Below are 21,221 nucleotides of genomic sequence, written 5' to 3'. Positions count from 1 at the left end.
CCTATTCGGTGGGAGATTATGACATTAATCAAAGATTTTGATATTTAATATATTTATTCACAACGAATAGAGGATTGACATTAATTGATAGTAAAAAGTTATATTCTTTTTTTACTGGTAAATGAGAAATATTATGTTTGAATCTTGTTGATGGCAAGTTTAAACCAATTTACTCTCCCGCTCTTTAATGTAAATATATAGTTGTATTTGAAAAAACTTATTATCTTGAACAGAAAAGTTCTCTTATCACCAAACAATGCAAGAGAAGCAAACGCACGACTCGAAGCAGACCCTCTCTCTATCTAAACACATATACATATTCATGCATATGTAAGGAGAGAGAGACACACACACACACTATGCAACGCATGCATGACTTCCTAAAATCCAACCCAGGATTTTGATTGAAATTAAAGAATAGATGTCCTATTCTTGCTTTGTTTTTTGGAAGGGGATCATCTCCGGATCCCTTTCCACCTAATCCACTTAATTCTGGATCCGGACTGTTGAAATTTGATCCAATGGTTACAATTATTATCACTTTTTAAGGGGCTCTCTGTTTGTAGCCGTTAGATCAAATTTCAATGATCCGAATTCCGGACTATATGGAAAGGATCCTCTCCGGATCCCTTTCCTTGTTTTTTAACCAAAAAATAAAAATAACAAAAATAAAACAGACCTTAAGCTTCAGAACTGGCCCATAATGTTTGGGCCAACCAATATCTCAAGGCCCATAATGTAACTCAAAACCGCCATAAAATCAACAGCTTTTCAAAAACTGAAAAATTTTCCGACAAAATTAAAAACAAAAGGAAATTTGATGTGGACGGCGGTGAAGAAATTCGTCTCCCCCTTACATCTGCAAATACCCAAAACGCCCTTACGTCAGGGTCGGACTCTGACGCATGCCATCTACCAATCACCACCGTCGGAGCCACCCGACCTTTCTCAAACCATAGCGTCGACGCACGCGGTGTTTTCGAACCCGTGTTTTAATCTTCTCGTTTTGTGCAGGAACATCGATTCCCTGAAGAAAGTCCACAGCTTGCTCGTCCTCCACGGCCTCGCCGACGGTCTCCTTTGCCGAACAAAATTGATCAGTTTATATGGGTCATTTGGGTACATCAAGTGTGCCCGGTATCTGTTCGATAAAATGCCAAGCCCAGATTTTTACTCTTGGAAAGTGATGCTGAGGTGGTACTTTATGCACAATTTGTATGAAGAGGTTATAGGGTTTTATAATCGTATGAGAGTGTGCGTAAGAGAGCATGACAACGTTGTTTTCTCGATTGTGTTGAAGGCGTGTAGTGAGTTGCGAGATTTTGATGAAGGGAGGAAGGTGCACTGCCGGATTGTTAAGGTGGCGAGTCCTGATAGTTTCGTATTGACGGGTTTGGTGGATTTGTATGCGAAGTGTGGATGGATTGAGTGTTCTCGGGCGGTTTTTGAAGGGATTGTTGATAGAAATGTGGTTTGTTGGACTTCAATGATAGTTGGGTATGTGCAAAATGATTGTCCGGAAGATGGGCTGGTCTTGTTTAATAGGATGAGAGAGGGGTTGGTTGAAGGGAATCAGTTCACGTTAGGAAGCGTACTTACGGCGTGTACAAAGTTAAGATCTTTGCATCAAGGAAAGTGGATTCATGGACATTTGATTAAGAATGGTATTGAACTTAACTCTTTTCTGGTGACATCCCTTCTGGACTTGTATGTCAAGTGCGGGGACATTGGAGATGCTCGTTCCATATTTGATGAGTTTTGTGGGAGGACCGATCTTGTTTCATGGACAGCAATGATTGTAGGGTACACTCAATGTGGGTATCCCGACGAGGCTTTGGAGTTGTTTACGGATAGGAAATGGGTTGGTCTCTTGCCCAATTCTATAACTACTGCAAGTGTGCTTTCGTCTTGTGCACAGTCAGATAATTTGAGTTTGGGAAGGTCAATCCATGGTCTTGGGATAAAACTTGGGTTGGAGGAGCCTACTGTGAGAAATGCTCTGGTGGACATGTATGCAAAATGCCATATGATTGGTGATGCTCGTTATATCTTTGAAACAATCTCCGACAAGAATGTGATTGCTTGGAATTCAATTATTTCCGGGTATTCCCAAAACGGGTCTGCACATGAAGCCCTCCAACTGTTTCATCAAATGAGATCAGAATCATTCTCACATGATGCGTTCACATTGGCAAGTGTCCTCTCAGCTTGCGCTTCCCTTGGTTTTCTTCCAGTTGGTTCATCGCTTCATGCTCACTCCATAAAGGATGGCCTATTAACTGCAAATATCTATGTTGGCACTGCACTTTTAAACTTCTACGCCAAGTGCGGGGATGCTGAATCTGCTCGTCTAGTTTTTGATGCAATGGGAGAGAAGAACACTATAACATGGAGTGCAATGATTGGCGGTTATGGAATTCAGGGTGACAGTACAGGTTCCGTTGCACTTTTCAGTGATATGTTGAAGAATCATCTGGTGCCCAACGAAGTAATCTTCACGACCTTATTGTCAGCTTGTAGCCATACGGGAATGATTGCAGAAGGGTGGAGGTATTTCAATTCACTCTGCAAGGACTATAACTTCAAGCCCTCAATGAAGCATTACGCGTGTATGGTCGATCTATTGGCTCGTGCTGGTAAACTTGAAGAGGCCCTGGAATTCATTGAGAGAATGCCGATTCAGCCAGATGTTCGTTTGTTTGGGGCTTTTCTCCACGGATGCGGACTCCATTCGAGGTTTGATCTTGGCGGAGTGGCAATAAGAAGAATGCTAGAGCTGCATCCTGGTGAAGCTTGCTATTATGTGCTAATGTGTAACCTTTATGCTTCAGATGGTCGATGGAGCCAGGTTAATCAGGTTAGAGAGCTAATGAAGCAGAGAGGATTGAGCAAGTCCCTTGCATATAGCCAAGTAGAGATGGATATCAGAAATCACATCGCACCTGTTAGGTTGGCATGTGTTGCTTAGGATATAAAGAGTCGATTTTCGAGTGAGGAGATGTAGCAATGCCAGGCGTCAAATTGCAGGGGTGCCCTGTTGATTACCGGTTCTTGCACAGGAACTGCACCCAAGATCTGGATGAATGGATGCAAAATTTGAAGCCCCAAGAGTAAGGCACTTTCCGCAACTTCAGCATACTGTTGGTCTGAAGGTAACGTTCTCGGGCATGCTTCTTCAAAAGCTAACGAAGACACATGGCATTCTGTACGGCTATCCTGGATGACTTAACAGCATTCGATTAACAGATCATCCATGACGATCGTTGATGCAAGACTTGAAAGGCACAATGTTCAAGGCGGCATGCGGGTTGAGTGAACAGGTTTGTACTTGGATGTGAATAGTGGTGCACCAGAAATGAAAGAAATAATGGGAAAATTCAAAATTAATCGAATGTTTGTGTTACTATTATTGTCATTTGACAGAATAAATTAGTAAAATTACAACCCTTTGGGTGTTGAGCTCCAAAAATACAATGAACAAACTCAAATCTCTTACCTGCCTGTGATTTTAGTCTTTAGACACACTTCAAGAACGAGTAGCACGCACAAGGCAGGCGTTCCTTAGAAATTCAAGTGCCAATTCTGAATGATCTGCCGGCTTCACACTCCTACTTGTATATAATTCTAACAGTGTCAGGATTCAACATATCAAATTCTACGTTATCCCTTATTCACGAGCGAGAGACTGAAATTTTTCCAAGAAACTGTAAACCTCCTTCATTTGGGGAAGAGGGGTATCTCCAGCTCCAAATCTGTGAACTTGCTTATCAAGCTCAATTATACTGTATCCGGGGACCTTCCTTAGACCGATACCTTTCATCATTAGTCTCACATTTCCAAATTCATCCCAGTTCCCCCCTTCAGCGTATATGTTAGAAAATAAGGTATAGTATCCAGTGTCATCTGTGCTGATATCTAAAACGTCTCTTTTAATGCTTTCGATCATGTCCATCCTCTGGTGGATTCGACATCCATTAAGCAAAGCGCCCCATATGCTGGCATCTACAGGGGTTGGCATTGATTTGATAATCTCATATGCTCCGTTGAGATCACCAGCTCGACTTAGAAGGTCAACTATACAAGCAAAATGTTCAGCAGTGGGCTCAATGCCGAAATCCCTCATTGATCTGAAATAGAACCTTCCCTTTTCGACAGCTCCTGCGTGACTGCAAGCTGAAAGAATATTCATGAAAATGATCTCATTTGGTTGCACTCCTGTTTCCACCATATGATCAAAGAGTGATGTGGCAGCATTAATCCGGCCATGCATACCATACCCAGCAATCATGACACTCCATGACACAACGCTTCTTTCTTCCATCATATCGAAGACTCCCTGAGCTGACCGCAGGTCACCACACTTGGCATACATGTCAGTTAGAGCTGTATCAGTAAACAAATCTTTCCTGCTGCCCAAGGTTATGAGCTTGTGGTGAACCCATTTCCCCTTTTCCAGATAACCTAATTCAGAACAAGCTTGGATAATACTTAATAAAGTGACTTCATTGATCTCATGACAGTTCAAGTACATTTCATCAAAAAGACTGATCGCCATGACAGGGTTACCATTTTGAGAAAATCCGGAAATCATAGCATTCCATGTTACGAGACCAAGGTGTTTAATCTTGTCGAATATCATGTATGCTGAATCTACAAACCCACATTTTGAGTACATGTCAATCAGTGAATTCAACACAAATTCATCCAAATAGCCTCTTTTGATTATATGACCATGTATCTGATGTCCAAGCTCTAAAGACCCGACCTTTCCACACGCCGAGAGAGCACTTGACATGCTGAATGAATCTGGCATTAGTCCATGGGTCTGCATCTGCACAAAGAGTACCAATGCTTCTCTCAACAAACCTTTCTGACAATGGCCTGAAATGATTGTGTTCCATGAAACAACATTTCTCCCTCCAATTGTATTAATAACTTTCTGGCAATAGCTTAGTCCCCCAATTTCAGAGTACAATTCGAACAACGCAGATCCTAAAAAATCAAGGTCAGGGTCTACACCATTCCTAATAGCAAAGCAATGAACAGAACTCCCTTCTCTGTGCAAGCCTAACCTAATACAGGACCGCAGAACACACATCAAGGTTACCGAATTCGGTTCCACCTTAGACTCTTGCATCTCAACAAAAGCGTCCAGCGCTTCCAAAAAAGAACCAGTTTGATTGTAGCAGGATATCATTGCGGTCCAAGATGCAGTGTCCCAATGAGTAACACTACCAAAGATCGTTTTTGCACTTTGCAAGTCACCACATTTACTGTACATTGAAATGAGAGAATTATCCAAAGACCCATCAGTCTTAATTCCCCTTCTAACAACATGGCCATGTACCGACCTTGCTTCTCTCAACAATGCCAACTCCCCACAAGCCTCAGCCACACAAAGCATTGTAACCGAATCCAGTTCAACACCTTCAAAAACCATCCAACGGAACATATCCAACCCTTCACTTGCCTCCCCATTCTCCACGGAGCACGAAATAATCGAACTCCACGACACCACATCCCTGACCGGCATTGCGTCAAACACCTTCCGGGCATCACCTAAGCTACCCAGTTCCCCATACAAACCAAGCAACGAGGTCTCGACCACAGCATCGGAGTCAAACCCAGATTTGATTATCCTCCCGTGGACCTTCCAGCCAACACCCAGATCACCAAACCCCGAACAAGCTCTCAAAACAGAAGGAAATATAAACCTGTTCATGCAGTTTTCGCGGTGCAACATTTCGTGATAGAGAAGAATCGCTTCTTGGAAGCAGTGATTCCACACGAAGCACTTCATGAGCACGCCGCACATGAAAGAATCTGGGTTGGGAAAGGTTTTGAAGACGTGGGTGGAAGATTGGAGGGAACCCATTTGGGCGTAGGATTCTATGAGCTTGGTGGAGGCCTGTGGGTCTCTGTGGAGACCCGAGACGACGAGGTGGGCGTGGAGTTGGGCGAGTGTTCGTGGGACGGTGCAGGACCTGAACAATGGCATGTACAGGGTCATGGCCAAGCAATGACATGGGAGATGGATGAGTCAAGGACGAAAAGTGAGATTCTGTGTGTGTCTGTGTCTGTGTGTCTCTCTCTCTGTCACTGAACTTTTGGGTCAGAGAGTGGCGGCAAAACTCGGCAAAAGATTGGTTTAGTATTGCTGTGCTCTAAAAGTTGTACCGTGAGAATTTATTTGCTGATTTACGTTTTCAATTTTTTTTTAACCTAAAATTATGAAAATAAGTTGTTTTTAAGTGTTTATTAAACACATTTTTGAGCTTAACTTTTTTTTATACCCACTTTTTATAAAAGCAAATCAATACCAAATCAGTACTAAGTCCATGCAGCTAGCTCGAGATGGGAACGGATCCTCTCCTAAGTTTAGAAGGCTAAGTCTCATGAGCAAATCACACGGACCGTTAGATTTTGATCCAATGGCTACAATTATTATAACTTTTAAAAGAATCCCTATTTGTAACTGTTAAATCAAAATTCAACGGCTGGTGTGATTTGGTCAGACCTGAGCTCAAGAGGGGATCCGTTCCCATTCACTTTCGTCCGTGTGATTTGCTAGACATGCTTAACAAGCCCGTATTTCGTTTCTAATATTGGTCCAATCCGGCCAAATAGTGCTCCTGAATGCAATAAAGGAGCCCTAACTGTGATTTATGTACAGCTTACTGTGCATTTTGTACCCAAGTACTATTTTTTATTAAGAGTTTGTATCCGTTCTAATTGTGCATATTCCTCAGCTTTAATTCAAATGTTAAAAGTAGCACTATAAAAATTAAAGAAAATTAATGAAAACAACTTGAAAACTTTTGAGTTTTAACGATAAAGACAAAATAAAAGGTAAAGTGAATAGTACAATAATTAACTTTTTAATGTAAAAATGTGATTTTTCGTTAAAATAAACAGTACCATAAGCTTTTTATTAAAGTTCCTTAGAAATTATGACAAACCGCCGTCGTATAAGGCAGAATAAAATTTCAGACAAACAGATACGAGACTTGTTTAGATAAAGAAGAAAAGAATATATTGATGGGCAGTACGTGAATCAGCGTCTTATAATACAAGGGTCTGTTGCCGGGATTTCACTAAGCATCTCTTCCTTCCCCCTCGTCTTGAGGATCGTAGGGGATTTCATGTCGTGGCCGATTGTACTTCTCTCGCAATTGCTTGATGGGGATGAAATCTCCAGCTGCATCCATCCCATAGAATAGAAAGGAAATGTAGGGATGATCAAATTGATCCTGCACAAGGTTAACGAACAACGAAACAGACTGGATTGATAGGGAAACTTTTTATGTTCCTTGAGGACAAATACAGCTCAACACGAGGAAACAAAACATCAGCGATAAAACGAAACAAAAAGAGGGAGACTTCTACTTACCAAGTCTGGTTCTTCAGGGGCTAACAGATTCTCCTCAGAAACTGCAAAAAGACAGGCGGATTAAGTGCCTAAAATGCAGATTTATAGATAATGCGAGAGCAGAAGACTTAAATCTTAGAAGGAATTGGGTCAAAAAGTTCGAGTATTACCATATGCCACCAGAAGGTTAGGGTCCGCATGTACATCAACCAAAATCTGAGGAAAGATGATGTAGATATCATTCAAAATCATATTGCATTGCATGCAATGCTTACTCACCCGCACAGCGGTAGTATGATAGAAACAGGGATAGAATCAAAGGAATCAATCAGAAGCAAACCATGCATCGTGTGCCATATCATTACTGTTGTTATTATTGATATTCCAGTTCATTTTAATAGATCGTGTCAGAAGCATATGTGGAGTGCATAGTCATGAAGGGCTTTAAAATAGGTTTCAAACCTGATAAAATGGCTGATTAGAACCGCGTCTCAACTTTTCAACCTGTGCAGTTTCCATCCATGTACTTGATTCAGAACACACCGGATCCATCCCACAAACCACAGCGCGATAGCCTGATAAAGTAACATAAGATTTGTATAACAGAAGAAAGCACAAGAGAAAATGAAACAACGAAACACATAAAATCCAGTTTTACTTTTTCAAGCTGCTACTTGTTAAACAGATTCTTCAAGGTTTTTGTAGTGAATTTCATTGAAATTGCTCCAGATTTATAAAATACAACTACCCAAATATGCACCCAACATTACTAACACAATTGAGAAGCATACTTTTTCAGACTACTGGACACCACAGCTTACATAAAAAATAATTTGGAAGACAAATCTCAGCAAAAAAAAAAAGGGAATCCATACCAAAAATTTTATGCCTTACTCTCTGTCCCAAGCGAAATGAATAATTTGCATTTTCATGTGCTAAAGCTTTGGCAGATGCAGCCAGTGACTCTGCCTCCAGTTTAGAAATTGTATCTCGTAGCTTGGCTGCCACAGCATAATTCTCACTCTCAATTGCATTCTGCAGGTCTGCACTGTAAGGAAAGAAAAAGAAGCAGTATACCTTAATGAATAGTTAACCGCATATGCCAAAATCATCGAAGGGTCAAAAGGAAGTAGAAAGAAGAAACATATAAATTCCACCATTTGTACTGAATTAAACTCTTAATTAGATAGAATATGGAAAATTTTGGGGAATTACCGTAAGCGAATGATACTTATCGCCTTATCTTGAGCTTCACTCTTTGGGGACGAACCCCTTTTTGCCTCCTGCTGCTTAATAACCTCAGCTTCAACCTTCCAAGAAGAACAATTATTAGGAAAGCCGCAACTATTTCTTTCTCCATTCACCAGGAAGCTTACACATATTGATATGGGACACACCAAAAGATTACATCCCAACAGTCCTTTTCAAAGACCAAAAAAGCAGCTACCATAGATCCTGTTTACAGCACTTCTTGGTTTTTGTAATGTTACTAAACTTTAAAAGTAATCCAAAGTTTCATCATTGGGTTCATAGAAATGCTAGGAACACCAAACCTGCATTAACAATGCTACTGTTTCTCAAGATATTGCTAAGAAAGTCCGCAGAAGATTAAACGGCCTTCCTTCATATTCTTTGCCCTTTGTAATTTGAAGCTCAAAATTTGTTAGATTAAAAGAGAAAAAATGAAATTCTAAGCAAGCCTTGCCCACCTGGTTAGCATATCACTTATAATCGGGATGAGAGATCTAACCTCAGTCAGCTTGTTTCTTAGTTGTTGTGCAACATCATACTGTTCCGTGTTCAAAGCATACTGCCAATGCATCCCAAGAATCAAATGCTTGTTAGACTAACAAAATTGAGAGAAATCCACACTAGTTAAACCTAATACGAAATGAAAGCTATAAGAGAAGAACCATCGAACCTGTACTCGTGTTGCCAGGTCCAGCTGAAAAAAGAATATCAAAATATCTTCATTAGCACTCTCGCTCTGCTCCGAGCTTGCATTCAGCCCCTGATCACCCCCTTTAAACAGCCAACCAGCTTCCACCCTCATATTCCTTTGTCTTACCACGTCGGTGTTACCTCTTAAGAATAAGCTTTGACGGCACAGATGCCAGATACCACACCTTTCGACACCAGTACTTATCCGGGTTTTGCTCATTAGTTTGAAATGCCTCCTCCACGAAGGCATTGATCCACATACCCCACCATTGCAAGACGCAGTCAGAGCACTCAGTGACAGACCTTGCACCATTTTGTTCTACTGATCAAACTCGATACCCTTCACAGGATACTACGCTTCCTCAGTTGTTCTTCCACACTTGTGTATAGAAATATCAGCATCTATACATATACAGTAAGTCCACATTACATTTCAATTCATGCAGATATCCATTTTTGAAACATGCAACCAAAACAAAAACACTAAATTCGAACCGGGTCCCGGGTCCCGGAAGCCCCACTTCAACAAAAATCATTCAAGCAAACATTCCTGATATGTACAAAAACAAGTGCAAGAGATCAACTTCCAGGTGTGAAAAAATGGAAAAGTAAAATAATCACATAAACCCAGTGGAAATTCACATAAACCCAGTTGAAAACTCGAATCAAAATCCCATCTTTCTAAATTATCCCATTAAATAATCATTAATTGTGTTCTAAATTTTAGCGGAGCAATCCTATTCCAATAATCAAACAAAATAGATTAGCCTGAGTATTTATTTGCTCACCGGAGAGTGGCCGGAGAAAGCAGAGAAGAAGCAAACTCTGGCGGCCTGGTTTTTGGGTTCGCCTTCGTCTTCAAGATTTTTATGAGAATTAATTTGCCGAAAATGTAGAAAATACTGTGTGGAACCGGAACGGTTTCAAGCTGAGTTGCACTGGGATTTATCGGGTGCGCCGTGGATTAGGATATTGACTGTGTTTCTCTGGAAAGTAATCTGACAAGTGTAACCAATAGACTTGGAGAGCAGACGGAGAAATATCTATATACTTTTTTTTAAATGAATTGTTATTAGTATTTCAAAAATCTCATTTGACACTTCAAACTTTCTATAATTAGAAATAAAAAAACTGTGTAGAATGAGATTTTTGGAGTGCTCATACTAATTCCTTTCTTAAATTAAACTAGTTTTTATATTACCGTGCGACTTTTTAATTTTGCATTTTTTTTGTTTTAAAATAGAAGGAGAGAGGAAGATAGTGAAAGAGAACGTGGGATGAGGAGAGAGAGGAGAGAGCCTTATTTATCTATTTATTTATTTTATTAGAGGCATGTTAGAATCATAGGTAGGTGAGGCTTTAAAAAAAATAGCAAAATTTTGGTTGTGTGAAATTACATTACTACCCACATTTCTTATCTATGTTCAGTTTTAATTAGAGGGTTAGAATGGTAATTTCATGAGCTTTTGGTGGTTCTATTAATATGTAGTTTAGATTAACCAACTCCTTATTTCCAACTTTTTTTTCCGGTAATTTTAACCTTTTGGATTCAATAAAAAGAGAACATTTTTTTAGCCAAAACAGTTCATGCGATTGGCTTTTGAAATTTGAAAGCGATAGAATTGGTCTCTGAAATCGTCCATCGTCTATCATTTTAGTCATTTCGTGATAACTCTCCGTTAAATAAGAATGAAATGACAAAAATACCCTGACTTTTTGTCAAATCATTTTCGCCCATTGTTTATTAAATTGAGGGTATTTTTGTCATTTTGCTTATTTAATAGTTTTTTTCACTAAAATGACCAAAATGATTGATAGTGGACAAACTTAGGGATCATTTTTATCAACTTCAAATCAAATCTTAGGGATCAAAATGAGGAGTTATACCAATATAGGGGACCATTTGAACTAAAATGCTAAAAGATAATCAATAGACAAAAACAAAAAATGCATAAAGAAAAAACTAGTGTGTAAATCTACAGAAAAATATATTTTTTGCTGAATCACGTAAATCTTGAAATTCTTTGTGAAAAATGATCATGAAATAATTGAGCAGCTTTAACATTATTTGGTGAAAACTAATTTTCACACATAACATTCATCTTTGGTTATCCGATTAATTAAATTAAATAAAAATAACAAACATGATCAAACAAGAAGAGAAAAATAATGTGTTCTAATCATTTCTCTTTGTTTTTTCTTTCCCATTACTACCTTATTTATTTACCCAACCAATGTCATGTTGTAACCAAATTCGACCATGGTTATTCTTAACTGGTCATGTCATGTCAAATTCGTTATGCTAATAAGTTTTTAATGACCAGATAACGGCCTAATTTATTAAAGGGTCATGTTGTATCATTTTGTGTTGGATGACAAGTCATGAAAAAATTGCCATATCTAGTATCTAGTTTTGACAAACAATATTTTGTTGAATTTTTAACAAATGACCAGTCTCATTTAAAAAAAAAAAAATTGTTTTTTTCGTGTCTTTTCGTATTAGTAATTGTGCAAAAAATAGCCATGCCTACTAGCCAAAACGGACTTGGGAATTTCCAGACCACATGGTAGGAGATGTACTTTATTGTATGATTTTAACTTGTCAAGAACCCTTCTTTCAGAAATCTCAAACCAACTTTACATTTTATTGATAATTCATCCAAGACAATACAATAAAAGAATATTTATTATCAATTTCCATCTTTAGTTTCAAACAACATTTGCTTCATAAACAACTTTCCCAAAAAACAGAGGATATCTTTTTCTTCACAGGAAACCGGCAAATTCAACTCCCATCTACCTATAAGATGCAATAAAAATAAAATAGAATCAAGAAATCACAAGCCATGGACCTCCTTCATTGCCTCATGGAACCCTGTATTCGCAATGCTACGGTCGATGATACACATACTTGGTTCTCGGGTCCACGATAAGACCCTTCCCACCGTTCACTTCCAAATCGTGCCTGCATTGATCACAGACCCAAAAATCATTAGAATCAAACGTCTGTTTACCTTCCAATGTAATCATTGCATGCTAGGATGGAGAAAAGGAACAAAGAAACTCAACTGGAACACAAAGTCGGGGATGGTCAACTGCTCACGAGGAACATATCGAAAGAGCTGCAGTAATCTATCTACATATACCACTTTCTTCCAGACCTAGGAGCATAAGTTAGAATAACATTCACTTACAGCAGACTTTTTAAGTGATGGAAGTCTTGATAACAAGAAATCGCAAACAAACTTAGACATACCACATTGTCCACGAACAGTTGCAGGGCAAATATTGCAGCCTTCAGCCCAAATGTCGGGTGAAGGACGTATATTGCCTATGTAAAAAAGATAAAGATTAGAGAGAGATAAAGATTAGAGACATGATAACGGACATAGTTCCTAATGTATATGGACAAACGCAGTGATACCTACATGCAGATTACGTTGGTGTTTACGACCAAGTATCTGTTGTACCCTTTTCATCCACCCCAAGTCTGGCTGGCTGCAAAACATGCACGAAAGGATACTCAACCAGTTGCAGAGACTTGCTATCAATATACGCTATTAGTTTACTGATCATCACTTGTGTTTATAATCAGAAATTAAAATTCCACCGAAGAAGTTACTTCAATCTATGTTAGTTCGGCAGTCGTTGTGAGTGTTCGAAAATTCTTTTTTCATCTTTCACAGAAACTGAACTGTCACCTGGAGTGTGAGTATAGAAAGACATGAAAAACCTTATGACCCTAGAATTGTTTGAAGTTTTGCATTTTCTGAAACTCAACTACGAACAACTTACAGCTGTAAAGATGCTGCAGAGTGGAAGTATACAATAGTATAAGGCTTTTGTATTAAGGGTTCAAACTCCTGCAAACCAATAAACAAGATTAGATATACTAATCGCCAACAACATAACTACCAAATATACAAGAACTCTACTACAAATGCATGTTAACCCCAAATTTAATACCTTAACAACATAGTGTACAAATCGTTCTAGATCAAGACATCGCAAAAGAAAATGTGCCCCCACAACCACCATTACAGGACGACCCTCGCTGTCAACCCCACCTCGGTAACTGAAATAGACAGAAAAATAGACATTAGTTTAAATGAATACATCTCATACAACCATTTAGATGCAACCATTTTTAGATTCATAATATTCTTAGGTTCAGTCACCATTAGGTAGCAACATATCAACATTTGCATTGTTTTCCTTTTTTTCTGCGTACAAGATATGAGCTAACGGAAGTGCCACTGCTACCAATAGCAAAGAGTAAATTAGAATGAAAAGCACTTTACATATTAGCAGCTGTCCAACTGTGAAAATCTACAAGCTTAAGACTCCACAACTGCCACTAAGTTAATGATGAAAGAGTTATAAATCTTACACAATTTTCATTTCTGCAAGTTCTGAAAGATTAAGAGAGTTTGCTTTAGCAAGGTATCTTGAATGAAGCGAGTATTCTTCTGCAGCAGACAATGGAGGTCCACCAAGGTCGCCAAACCCAAGAATTTTAGCACAATTCCATCCACTTTGTGCTTGAGCAGTTTTCTCCCATTGTTCCTTGCGTCTCTGATCAGGATCTTTTATTAAGGACATGAAGGCAGGATCCAAATATGAATCCAAATATGGTGAGTTCCTATATAACAAATTCAGCAAGTTAGTTAAGGATTTTAACCAAAAGAGCTAATGATAATGGTATAGCAAAAGGAACAATAAGCTTGATAACCACAATAACAGAGAATGTAAGTGCACAGACATCTATGAAATATGAAAATTGACTTATGAAACATGGAATTCTTCAGCAGCTTTCTCCGGCAAGAATTTTCTAGGCATTTCTCTTGATTAGTCAAAGCTGCCCTAAGTTTTTCATGATATGCTAAAAAATTCTAATTGAGTCATTGACTGACCTTTGTACCAAGCCAACATCACTCACAGGAAGCTCAACTGGAGCCTGGGTAGGCTTTGGAATATTCTTCTTGGGCAAAGGCTTTATTCTGATTTTGCGCTCATCTATAATTGTCTCGCCATTTTCATCACCTACATCTGCAGGAAGCTTCGACAAGGCAATCTCCTCTTCGAGTTTATCTCGGGGAAAGTAAAGCGGAAGCAATCTAGGTTGGGAAAAAAAAGTGAAGGGGAATGATTTCTCAATATTTTGTAACAATAAAACCAAGAATGGAGTTTATAAGTCACATATATCATGGTGAAGCAGCTTGTGCTCCATAAATAAATAACTATGTTTATTAACCTTTTGTATATCTCTGTATCCATTGATGTGGTAGTACAAAAAACAACAGCTGCGATTTTATCTTTCTGCTTCTCCAGAAAACGTCGTACAGTCCCTGAAAAAAACAGAAAATAGATAAGTTGGAGAGTAAAGAACGAGAGAAATAATCGAATATTCAGTGAACTTTATCCAGCAGCAACTAAAACGTTGATGTATATACATGACTAAAATTTGAGTAATCCGGCACTCATACTAATAGATAAGCAAGTTATATGTATCATAGAATGCAAAAGACATGCATATATTTTAAAGATTGTACCATAATCTAACTCATCATAAGAGACTACATCTGCAAGAGATAACAGGAGCCATCCTCACATTGTTATCCTTTTTTTACTCTGAACTTTTATTTTGAATATTGGTTGATTGTTATCCTTTCCTTACCATACGATATTAATGTTATGATTTTTTTGTATATAATCCAACAAAAGCTAGTATCAGGCCCTTCTATTTCCCATGGATGCACAGATATGCTCAATGTACTTCACATGCTTCACATAATACATCATTGCAAAGAAACTAACTTCTGAAACATGTAAGAAAGTAACTCACTTATAGCAACATGGGCAGCTGGCTCACGAGGGTAGTTCTTAGCTTCTGTATATATACAGCCCATTGCAATGCTACAATACATTGGCCAAACAAAATAAGCTTCGCACCTTACAAAGAACAAAACAAAAGGGAAGAACAATCAATAGCACAAATCATCTGCCAAGCACCTTTGCAGCCCATTTTCAATGAGAAGTTCAAGGCAAGAACGATAACAATGGCTCAGAGCATTTTCTGCAGCAGTATGGTATTTCACTGCATACTTGGGACCAACAGTATGGATAACCCTCCTGGAAAAGTGTACAAGGAAAGAAACATCATTCATTTAGTCAAAATACATACATGAAAGAGTACTTGTGCACAATGAACTCTCTAAATGAAAACTTTACTGCTATACCCACCTAGCTGGAAGGTCATACGCTTTAGTAACCTTTGCCATCCCTGTTCTACATCCACCCTGCCAACAAACAAAGGTATATCAAATCAGTTGACTCTTAATAAAAACTAATTCTGACAGAACACCACAGGAAGCTTTAAAAAGCCAACGACATTGAAAATTCCATGTCGTATCCCATTCAACATCTTCAATTTACCCATAAATCTGTATTTACATTGGATTTCAAGTTTCAAGAACCGACAAAGAATGTCTGAAGACAAGAGTGCATACCAGTGATGCACATTCTTCCGCAAGACCAGGTCCAGCCGCAGCATGCAGACCAGGACTACAATGCGCTTCATCCATGTTCTGTAAATCGTCCAATTGAAAAGCATGTCAGACTGGTACAATCTATTAGACACTTGTTTCTTTTACCAATGTCACCAGGTTTATATATCACGAAATCTCTTTCAAAGATTCATCATCATAACCTAGTACTCACCTCATTTGTAGAATTCACTACCGCATCAACTTCAAGATTCCATGGGTTCCCTCTCCATAGATATATCTTTGAATTAATTTCATGGTCAACTGGAAATCTTGAGACTATCCCATTGCTACTGCTCTCTCCCCCAGATTGGGAAGTTAAAGGATCAGGAAAAAACGAATTTGAAAACGAAGGATCTTCATTGTCATACTCCAAGGAAGAACGATGCTCTGAATTGCTCCACCGTGGAACTTGATCCAAAGTGACAACACAATCCCCACTATCGGTTGGAGATCCGCCCCTGGTTGCAGTTGTGGCTGTAGCCACGGTCCGGTACATTTTTGTGACTCCGAATTGCAGTCACAATCCCGCAGCGAAAATCACTAGTATACACCAGAAATTTCAAAATTCAAGCTTTCAACTCCCATATGAATTCTACAATGCTAACCAAACTAATCACGCAGAATTTCCCTGAAACCGAAAGAAACAAGCTATTTAACAATCAAATTTATCACATTTATATACAAATAAGATCATGATTTTCAACAAAGTTACACAAGTTAGCTAAAAACAAATTTGAAGTTTTACACAACCAAATAAACCCTTTACCTAATTTTACCAGTTACAATTCCGCGCGTAATTTCAACCGAAAAATCACCTTTTCTTCTTCCTCCCCTTTTTTTGCTGAGAAGCCCCAATTCCAATTCAAATTCTGATAGAGCAAACTTTCAAAAAAAAAAATTGAAGAAATTGTAAAAATTCGTGGAGAAGAGAGAGGGGAAGAGCACCTGTGTGACAGAGAGAGAGAGAGAGAGAGAGAGACAGCTATGATTGCTGGGTTGCTGAGCTTGCTGAGCTTGCAATCCCCATGGGATTTTGGCCAAGATTAGGATATACACACGAATAATGTAATACTAAATTATTAGTTTTTTATATATTTTTTTTACTGGACTTATAATTTTTTTAATTTGGTTTTCTTATCTTTTGCCTTTGATTACCTAGGAGATCTATGTATGCCGAAAACATAAATTGCGTTGTATATCATTTTAATATTGTTATAAAAGTGAATAAGAGCTTTATTGAGTTTCGGTTGTAAAAGTGAATATGGTGAGAAATTTTTTTATTTTTGTTTTTGAAATAGAAGAAGAGAAGAAGAGAGTGATAGAAAATGTGGGAGTGTACAATTTTATTTATTTATTTACTTTTTTTTTAAATTAGAGATAAGTTATGATTACATGTAAGTGAGGTTTTGGAAGAAAAAAAACAAAATTTAGTTGTGTGAAATTACATTTCTGCCTTATATTTCTTATTCATATTTTCTTTTAATTAGAGAGTTAAACTAGTAATTTCATAGAATTTTGGTTGACAATAAGTGTTTTATTAATTAATAGAGATATTAGAGATCCACATATTATGAATTGAGTAAATAATAATATAACGCATTTTAAATTCATTGAAAATTTTCCCATAAATCACATTTTTCCTATAATTCCTTTTGAGACCATGCATTTTAATGTTTTGAGAAAATAATAGTCACATGAACGCGTTTTCAATAACATAAATTACCCTTTTTCTCAAAATTTCTTCATACGATTATGAAGCAAAAGTAGAAAAATCCGCATGACTATCACTATGAAATGAAATCATAAATTCAAATGTTTGGAACTTTGTAATTTAAGATTGTAAAAGCCTTTACCTACTTTTTAAAGTTCATTGTTTTCCTTTGTCCTACATCTATATATAAAGCCAACACAAAAGGTAAATAGTGATTTTGATGTCACCAAGTTTCAACAAAAATATTTGAACAAAAATGCTCTCAAGACAAAAAACTTCAAAGGCATCCCAAAATAATGCATCAAATAAGACTAAGGGGGAGGGGGTGGGCTTAACCTCACAATGGGCTAGTAATAATATGATTTAAGTTGTTTATTAAATATTATTTTCTCTATTTTTAAACATGTTCAAAACATCTTAAGAGGCGTGTAATGCCGGTTATAAAAAAAGTCTTTTGCACGCAGATAATAATGTGATTAAATTAATTGTCAAATGTTTTTTTTTAACAAACGATATTATCTACACTAAAGGGAAGGAGGTGGGTTTAGCCTCATAATGGGATAACAATAATGTGATTCAATCAATTGTTTATTAAATATTATTTTCTCTATTCTTAATGTAAATTCTACATTGACCGATTTTATTATGTGGATTCAACTACCTTAATTGGTTTATAAGGGGTTTCTTCTAGCATGATATAAAATTATTTATTAACTTCAAATATTTGACTTTCCTTTTGTCAATTTACGCATATAAATACATTTAAAATGTATAAATCGCGCGTAACACACCGTGATTCAAAAAATGTCTTCTGCATGCACTTAAGCGCGTGCAGGAATGCTAGTCTTTGTAATTTGAGGGTATGTCCTAAATCATGCAAACACCTACATAATCCTCTTACATACTAGTCTCTTACGTGCATAAATATCATAGTTGTACGCTCGTAATAGTCGTGGTCGTATCTTCCATACTGCGCATGAATTGAATCGTTGTATGCTCGTAGTAGTCGTGGTCGTTTACTCTTATTACAAATTTATCCATCTCTTCAAACGAGAAGATCCTACGAGTTACTTGGAAATTAGGGTTTACAGAAAGCAGAGAGCTTGCACGACTTAGTAAAAATCAATCCTTGACGCCAGCCTTCTCCTTCAACATTGCGATGAACTTGTCTTTCTCGTCAGGTGTCATTCCCTCCGCTGAGCAATCTCCTACTCCCCACTCCGCCCCGCGTATGCAGTACTTGTCTTGAATTTCCTTACTATTCCTGCACATTTTCAATTTCGATTCACATAACACTTTACAAAGTAACATACGCGATTCATCTGTATTTTGTTTCAACGTTGGAATTGTTGCTCATTCCTTAACAACACGATTGTTTGACGTAAATGATATCAAAACCTCGGTCGCTCCTTTGAAGCTTCCAGGCTCGTGCTACTGTATATTTACTGTTTATATATAGCAGTAGCACAAGCCTAGAACTTTGGCGGTTGAATTATGCAAGAACCGACTTACTTTTCTTTGTTGAGCTTGGACTTTTCTAGTAGCTCCTTGATTATTTGAGTTGATCTGAATCTTGCATCATTTTCTGCATACTTCTTCTGATTTTCTTCTGCAACAACATTTGGTCACATATTTGAGTAAGCTTGATGAATGTAATTCTCAGTGGACCGGGAGAGGGTGAAAGTTGAACCATTGAAGCGTTTGAGGAAGTCGATTTGAGGCAACTCAGGACCCGGAACTGATTCTATTCCGGTCGATCCTGATAGAAATCCAGCTTCAGCTGCAAACAGGGTACATAAATTTAATTTTTCGATCTTCTCAGCTTCCCTAATTTGAAAACTATGCCAGAGGACTAATACCTTACTCAATCATAGCAATTATTCATAAACAATACCATGATCTGCATTCTGTTCCCTTAGTTCTAAAACAATGGTTTAGCCATCCTCCAATTTAAGGGCAAGTTGTTGGAGCAATAATAGAAAATATGAGAAATAACAATATAATTCCAATGATAATAATCATAAAGAAATTCACAACATCAATTATATATGAGATTAATATAAACTACTAGAGTGAAAGTTAGAATAACTGACAAACTTGGAGATTGAGGCTTGCATAAATGCAATGTCCTAAAGATAGAATTTCGCCCCTACTCTTGTGCTTGTAGTTCGATAGGCGTCTATCTCCCAGGATTCAACAATCTATAATCCGAAGTCAAAGCACTTCAATCTTCGGACTCTGGCGAACTTTATATATTCCGTACTATCAAGACACGATTCGGAATTTGACACACGAAACATTTGAGAAACAAAGTTGGGGAAACTCTATTTCTCAAGAGAGTAACAATTAACTCTATTTTTCTATATATATTAATGATAATGGTTTCATGAGTTTATATAGAACCCAACTTCTACTTATTAAAGAGATGTAACTTTTCATCTATAAGTATACGTCACTTAACAAGGGAATACATCTAAACAACATAACCTTTCTAAGAAATTGGTTAACACTATTTTTCATTCAATTATTAAAATTATATATTACAATATTTCATACTATAATATATAATTTCCAACTTGCATGGTTGACCGAACGGAACGGCCATACCTACTGTTTGGTTACTTACATGTAAGATGTTGTTCATTCGTTAATGTCAATCAAAATTCGAGACATACAAAACATTTCGTAAAAGGAAAAGTTGCTACGAACATGTCAAATTCTAATTTGTCTACAAACACGTAACTCCAAGAGGCCAAATAATTTCCTTTTTAAAATCCAGGGACGAAAATGCAACTAGGGTTTCAGGTTGAGGAGGATTGTTACAATTAAGCCTTTTCTTATTTGTTATATGTTACTGATATCTCAATGGGAACAAATAAAGAAGAAATAATATTTGGGTCTTTTGAACTACATACCTGGATTTGAGCAGAGGAGAATGGCAGCTGAAGCAGCCAAAGAAACGGAGCTTTGGAGAAGAACGCGGCGGCGAGACGTCGGAGCCGGAGAAGAAGAACTAGAACAAGCTACGACTGTGGTAGGTCTTTTACAGCTCTTTACTTGGACTCTGCTATGCAGGTTACCAGGTTTTTCCCAGACATTTAAATTGGTGCTTGAAATATTAAAGGAAGAGTGGGAGAGAGCTGAAGGTGAAGAGGAAACCATGGTTTTGTTTGGTCCCCAAAGCCGAATAAGAGATAACAAGCAGAGGGATATTAACTTATATTTACGACTTATATCGACCACAGAAGCATCTAACTACTTTTGGCGCTTTTGAACGTTTTTTTGGCAGTGTATTTGTACTCGTCAAGATGTCGTTTGAGGTGACAAAACAAAAACGACGTGTTTTTATTTGCTATGTTGTTTGCCGGAAACATGGGTCGGTACGTTAAGTGTTATAATACAAGTAATTAAATTTCTTTTATGTATCTAACTACTTGTACTCTAATACCTTATGTACCAACCGTATTCTTGACATACTGAAAAGTTTATTGCCGTTTAGGCTTTTGAAGTCTTTTTGATAGAGGCAATAGTAGAAGACTTTGAGTAATGGAGTCAATGCTCTGAACTTTGAAAGTAAACACATGTCATCCGTATGAGTATTTTTTTAATACGATTGTCACACTATAACGTGATGTTATAAATTCATTTATGG

General features: G+C 37.6%; 5 protein-coding genes across 9 annotated transcripts; 1 reads left to right on the top strand and 4 right to left on the bottom strand.

Annotated features, from left to right (window-relative positions):
• Nucleotides 1–780: 780 nt before the first annotated feature.
• On the top strand, nt 781–3,495 carry LOC103403269 (pentatricopeptide repeat-containing protein At2g03380, mitochondrial). Its single transcript, XM_008342090.4, has one exon. The coding sequence runs from the start codon at nt 821–823 to the stop codon at nt 2,966–2,968; it is 2,148 nt and encodes a 715-aa protein (XP_008340312.3). The 5' UTR covers nt 781–820; the 3' UTR covers nt 2,969–3,495.
• LOC103402847 (putative pentatricopeptide repeat-containing protein At1g69350, mitochondrial) lies at nt 3,384–6,136 on the bottom strand. Its single transcript, XM_008341617.4, has one exon. It carries the CDS (start codon nt 6,008–6,010, stop codon nt 3,668–3,670), a length of 2,343 nt encoding a protein of 780 aa, XP_008339839.3. The 5' UTR covers nt 6,011–6,136; the 3' UTR covers nt 3,384–3,667.
• Nucleotides 6,137–6,948: 812 nt separating this feature from the next.
• Nucleotides 6,949–10,335, bottom strand: LOC103402846 (clp protease adapter protein ClpF, chloroplastic). Of its 2 annotated transcripts, XM_029095439.2 has the most exons (10): nt 10,099–10,314; nt 9,806–9,860; nt 9,291–9,712; nt 9,120–9,179; nt 8,585–8,679; nt 8,245–8,417; nt 7,832–7,944; nt 7,540–7,585; nt 7,391–7,431; nt 6,949–7,250 (listed from the first exon to the last, which is right to left on the bottom strand). In XM_029095439.2, the coding sequence occupies exons 3-10, from the start codon at nt 9,621–9,623 to the stop codon at nt 7,095–7,097; spliced, it is 1,017 nt and encodes a 338-aa protein (XP_028951272.2). In that variant the 5' UTR covers nt 9,624–9,712; nt 9,806–9,860; nt 10,099–10,314; the 3' UTR covers nt 6,949–7,094. The 2 variants fall into 2 exon arrangements, with proteins under 2 accessions (XP_028951272.2, XP_008339838.3); XM_008341616.4 differs by lacking the exon at nt 9,806–9,860 and having other exon boundaries at nt 10,099–10,335.
• Nucleotides 10,336–11,978: 1,643 nt separating this feature from the next.
• LOC103402844 (uncharacterized) lies at nt 11,979–16,936 on the bottom strand. Of its 4 annotated transcripts, none has more exons than XM_070815036.1 (16): nt 16,804–16,936; nt 16,625–16,727; nt 16,031–16,486; nt 15,820–15,897; nt 15,554–15,609; nt 15,323–15,442; nt 15,156–15,226; nt 14,565–14,658; nt 14,224–14,427; nt 13,701–13,952; nt 13,277–13,385; nt 13,106–13,173; nt 12,739–12,808; nt 12,567–12,641; nt 12,380–12,471; nt 11,979–12,275 (listed from the first exon to the last, which is right to left on the bottom strand). In XM_070815036.1, the coding sequence occupies exons 3-16, from the start codon at nt 16,352–16,354 to the stop codon at nt 12,200–12,202; spliced, it is 1,689 nt and encodes a 562-aa protein (XP_070671137.1). In that variant the 5' UTR covers nt 16,355–16,486; nt 16,625–16,727; nt 16,804–16,936; the 3' UTR covers nt 11,979–12,199. The 4 variants fall into 4 exon arrangements, with proteins under 4 accessions (XP_070671137.1, XP_070671139.1, XP_070671140.1 ...); XM_070815038.1 differs by having other exon boundaries at nt 12,380–12,462; XM_070815039.1 differs by having other exon boundaries at nt 12,380–12,462; nt 16,625–16,699; nt 16,804–16,924.
• A 1,580-nt stretch (nt 16,937–18,516) lies between these two features.
• LOC103416498 (uncharacterized) lies at nt 18,517–20,807 on the bottom strand. Its single transcript, XM_008354744.4, has 4 exons — nt 20,485–20,807; nt 19,260–19,349; nt 19,082–19,178; nt 18,517–18,833 (listed from the first exon to the last, which is right to left on the bottom strand). Exons 1-4 carry the CDS (start codon nt 20,729–20,731, stop codon nt 18,692–18,694), a joined length of 576 nt encoding a protein of 191 aa, XP_008352966.3. The 5' UTR covers nt 20,732–20,807; the 3' UTR covers nt 18,517–18,691.
• Between the last annotated feature and the right edge of the window lie 414 nt (nt 20,808–21,221).

This window comes from Malus domestica, chromosome 16 (genome assembly GCF_042453785.1).
Source record: "Malus domestica chromosome 16, GDT2T_hap1".
NCBI lineage: Eukaryota > Viridiplantae > Streptophyta > Magnoliopsida > Rosales > Rosaceae > Malus > Malus domestica.
This window is presented reverse-complemented; position numbering and strand designations above follow the sequence as displayed.

What these genes read in the sequence shown, in the direction of transcription:
- LOC103416498 (XM_008354744.4), bottom strand. Translation starts at nt 20,731, where the DNA reads ATGGTTTCCTCTTCACCTTCAGCTCTCTCCCACTCTTCCTTTAATATT. An exon ending in TCTCCTCTGCTCAAATCCAG is followed by an intron (nt 19,350 to 20,484) that starts GTATGTAGTTCA and finishes CCCTGTTTGCAG; the next exon opens with CTGAAGCTGGATTTCTATCA. An exon ending in CTTCCTCAAACGCTTCAATG is followed by an intron (nt 19,179 to 19,259) that starts GTTCAACTTTCA and finishes ATGTTGTTGCAG; the next exon opens with AAGAAAATCAGAAGAAGTAT.
- LOC103402846 (XM_008341616.4), bottom strand. Translation starts at nt 9,623, where the DNA reads ATGGTGCAAGGTCTGTCACTGAGTGCTCTGACTGCGTCTTGCAATGGT. An exon ending in ACCTGGCAACACGAGTACAG is followed by an intron (nt 9,180 to 9,290) that starts GTTCGATGGTTC and finishes ATGCATTGGCAG; the next exon opens with TATGCTTTGAACACGGAACA. An exon ending in CCCCTGAAGAACCAGACTTG is followed by an intron (nt 7,251 to 7,390) that starts GTAAGTAGAAGT and finishes AACCTTGTGCAG; the next exon opens with GATCAATTTGATCATCCCTA.
- LOC103402847 (XM_008341617.4), bottom strand. Translation starts at nt 6,010, where the DNA reads ATGACCCTGTACATGCCATTGTTCAGGTCCTGCACCGTCCCACGAACA.
- LOC103402844 (XM_070815036.1), bottom strand. Translation starts at nt 16,354, where the DNA reads ATGTACCGGACCGTGGCTACAGCCACAACTGCAACCAGGGGCGGATCT. An exon ending in CGGAAGAATGTGCATCACTG is followed by an intron (nt 15,610 to 15,819) that starts GTATGCACTCTT and finishes GTTTGTTGGCAG; the next exon opens with GGTGGATGTAGAACAGGGAT. An exon ending in CTTGCAGAAATGAAAATTGT is followed by an intron (nt 13,386 to 13,700) that starts GTAAGATTTATA and finishes TGTCTATTTCAG; the next exon opens with TTACCGAGGTGGGGTTGACA.
- LOC103403269 (XM_008342090.4), top strand. Translation starts at nt 821, where the DNA reads ATGTGGACGGCGGTGAAGAAATTCGTCTCCCCCTTACATCTGCAAATA.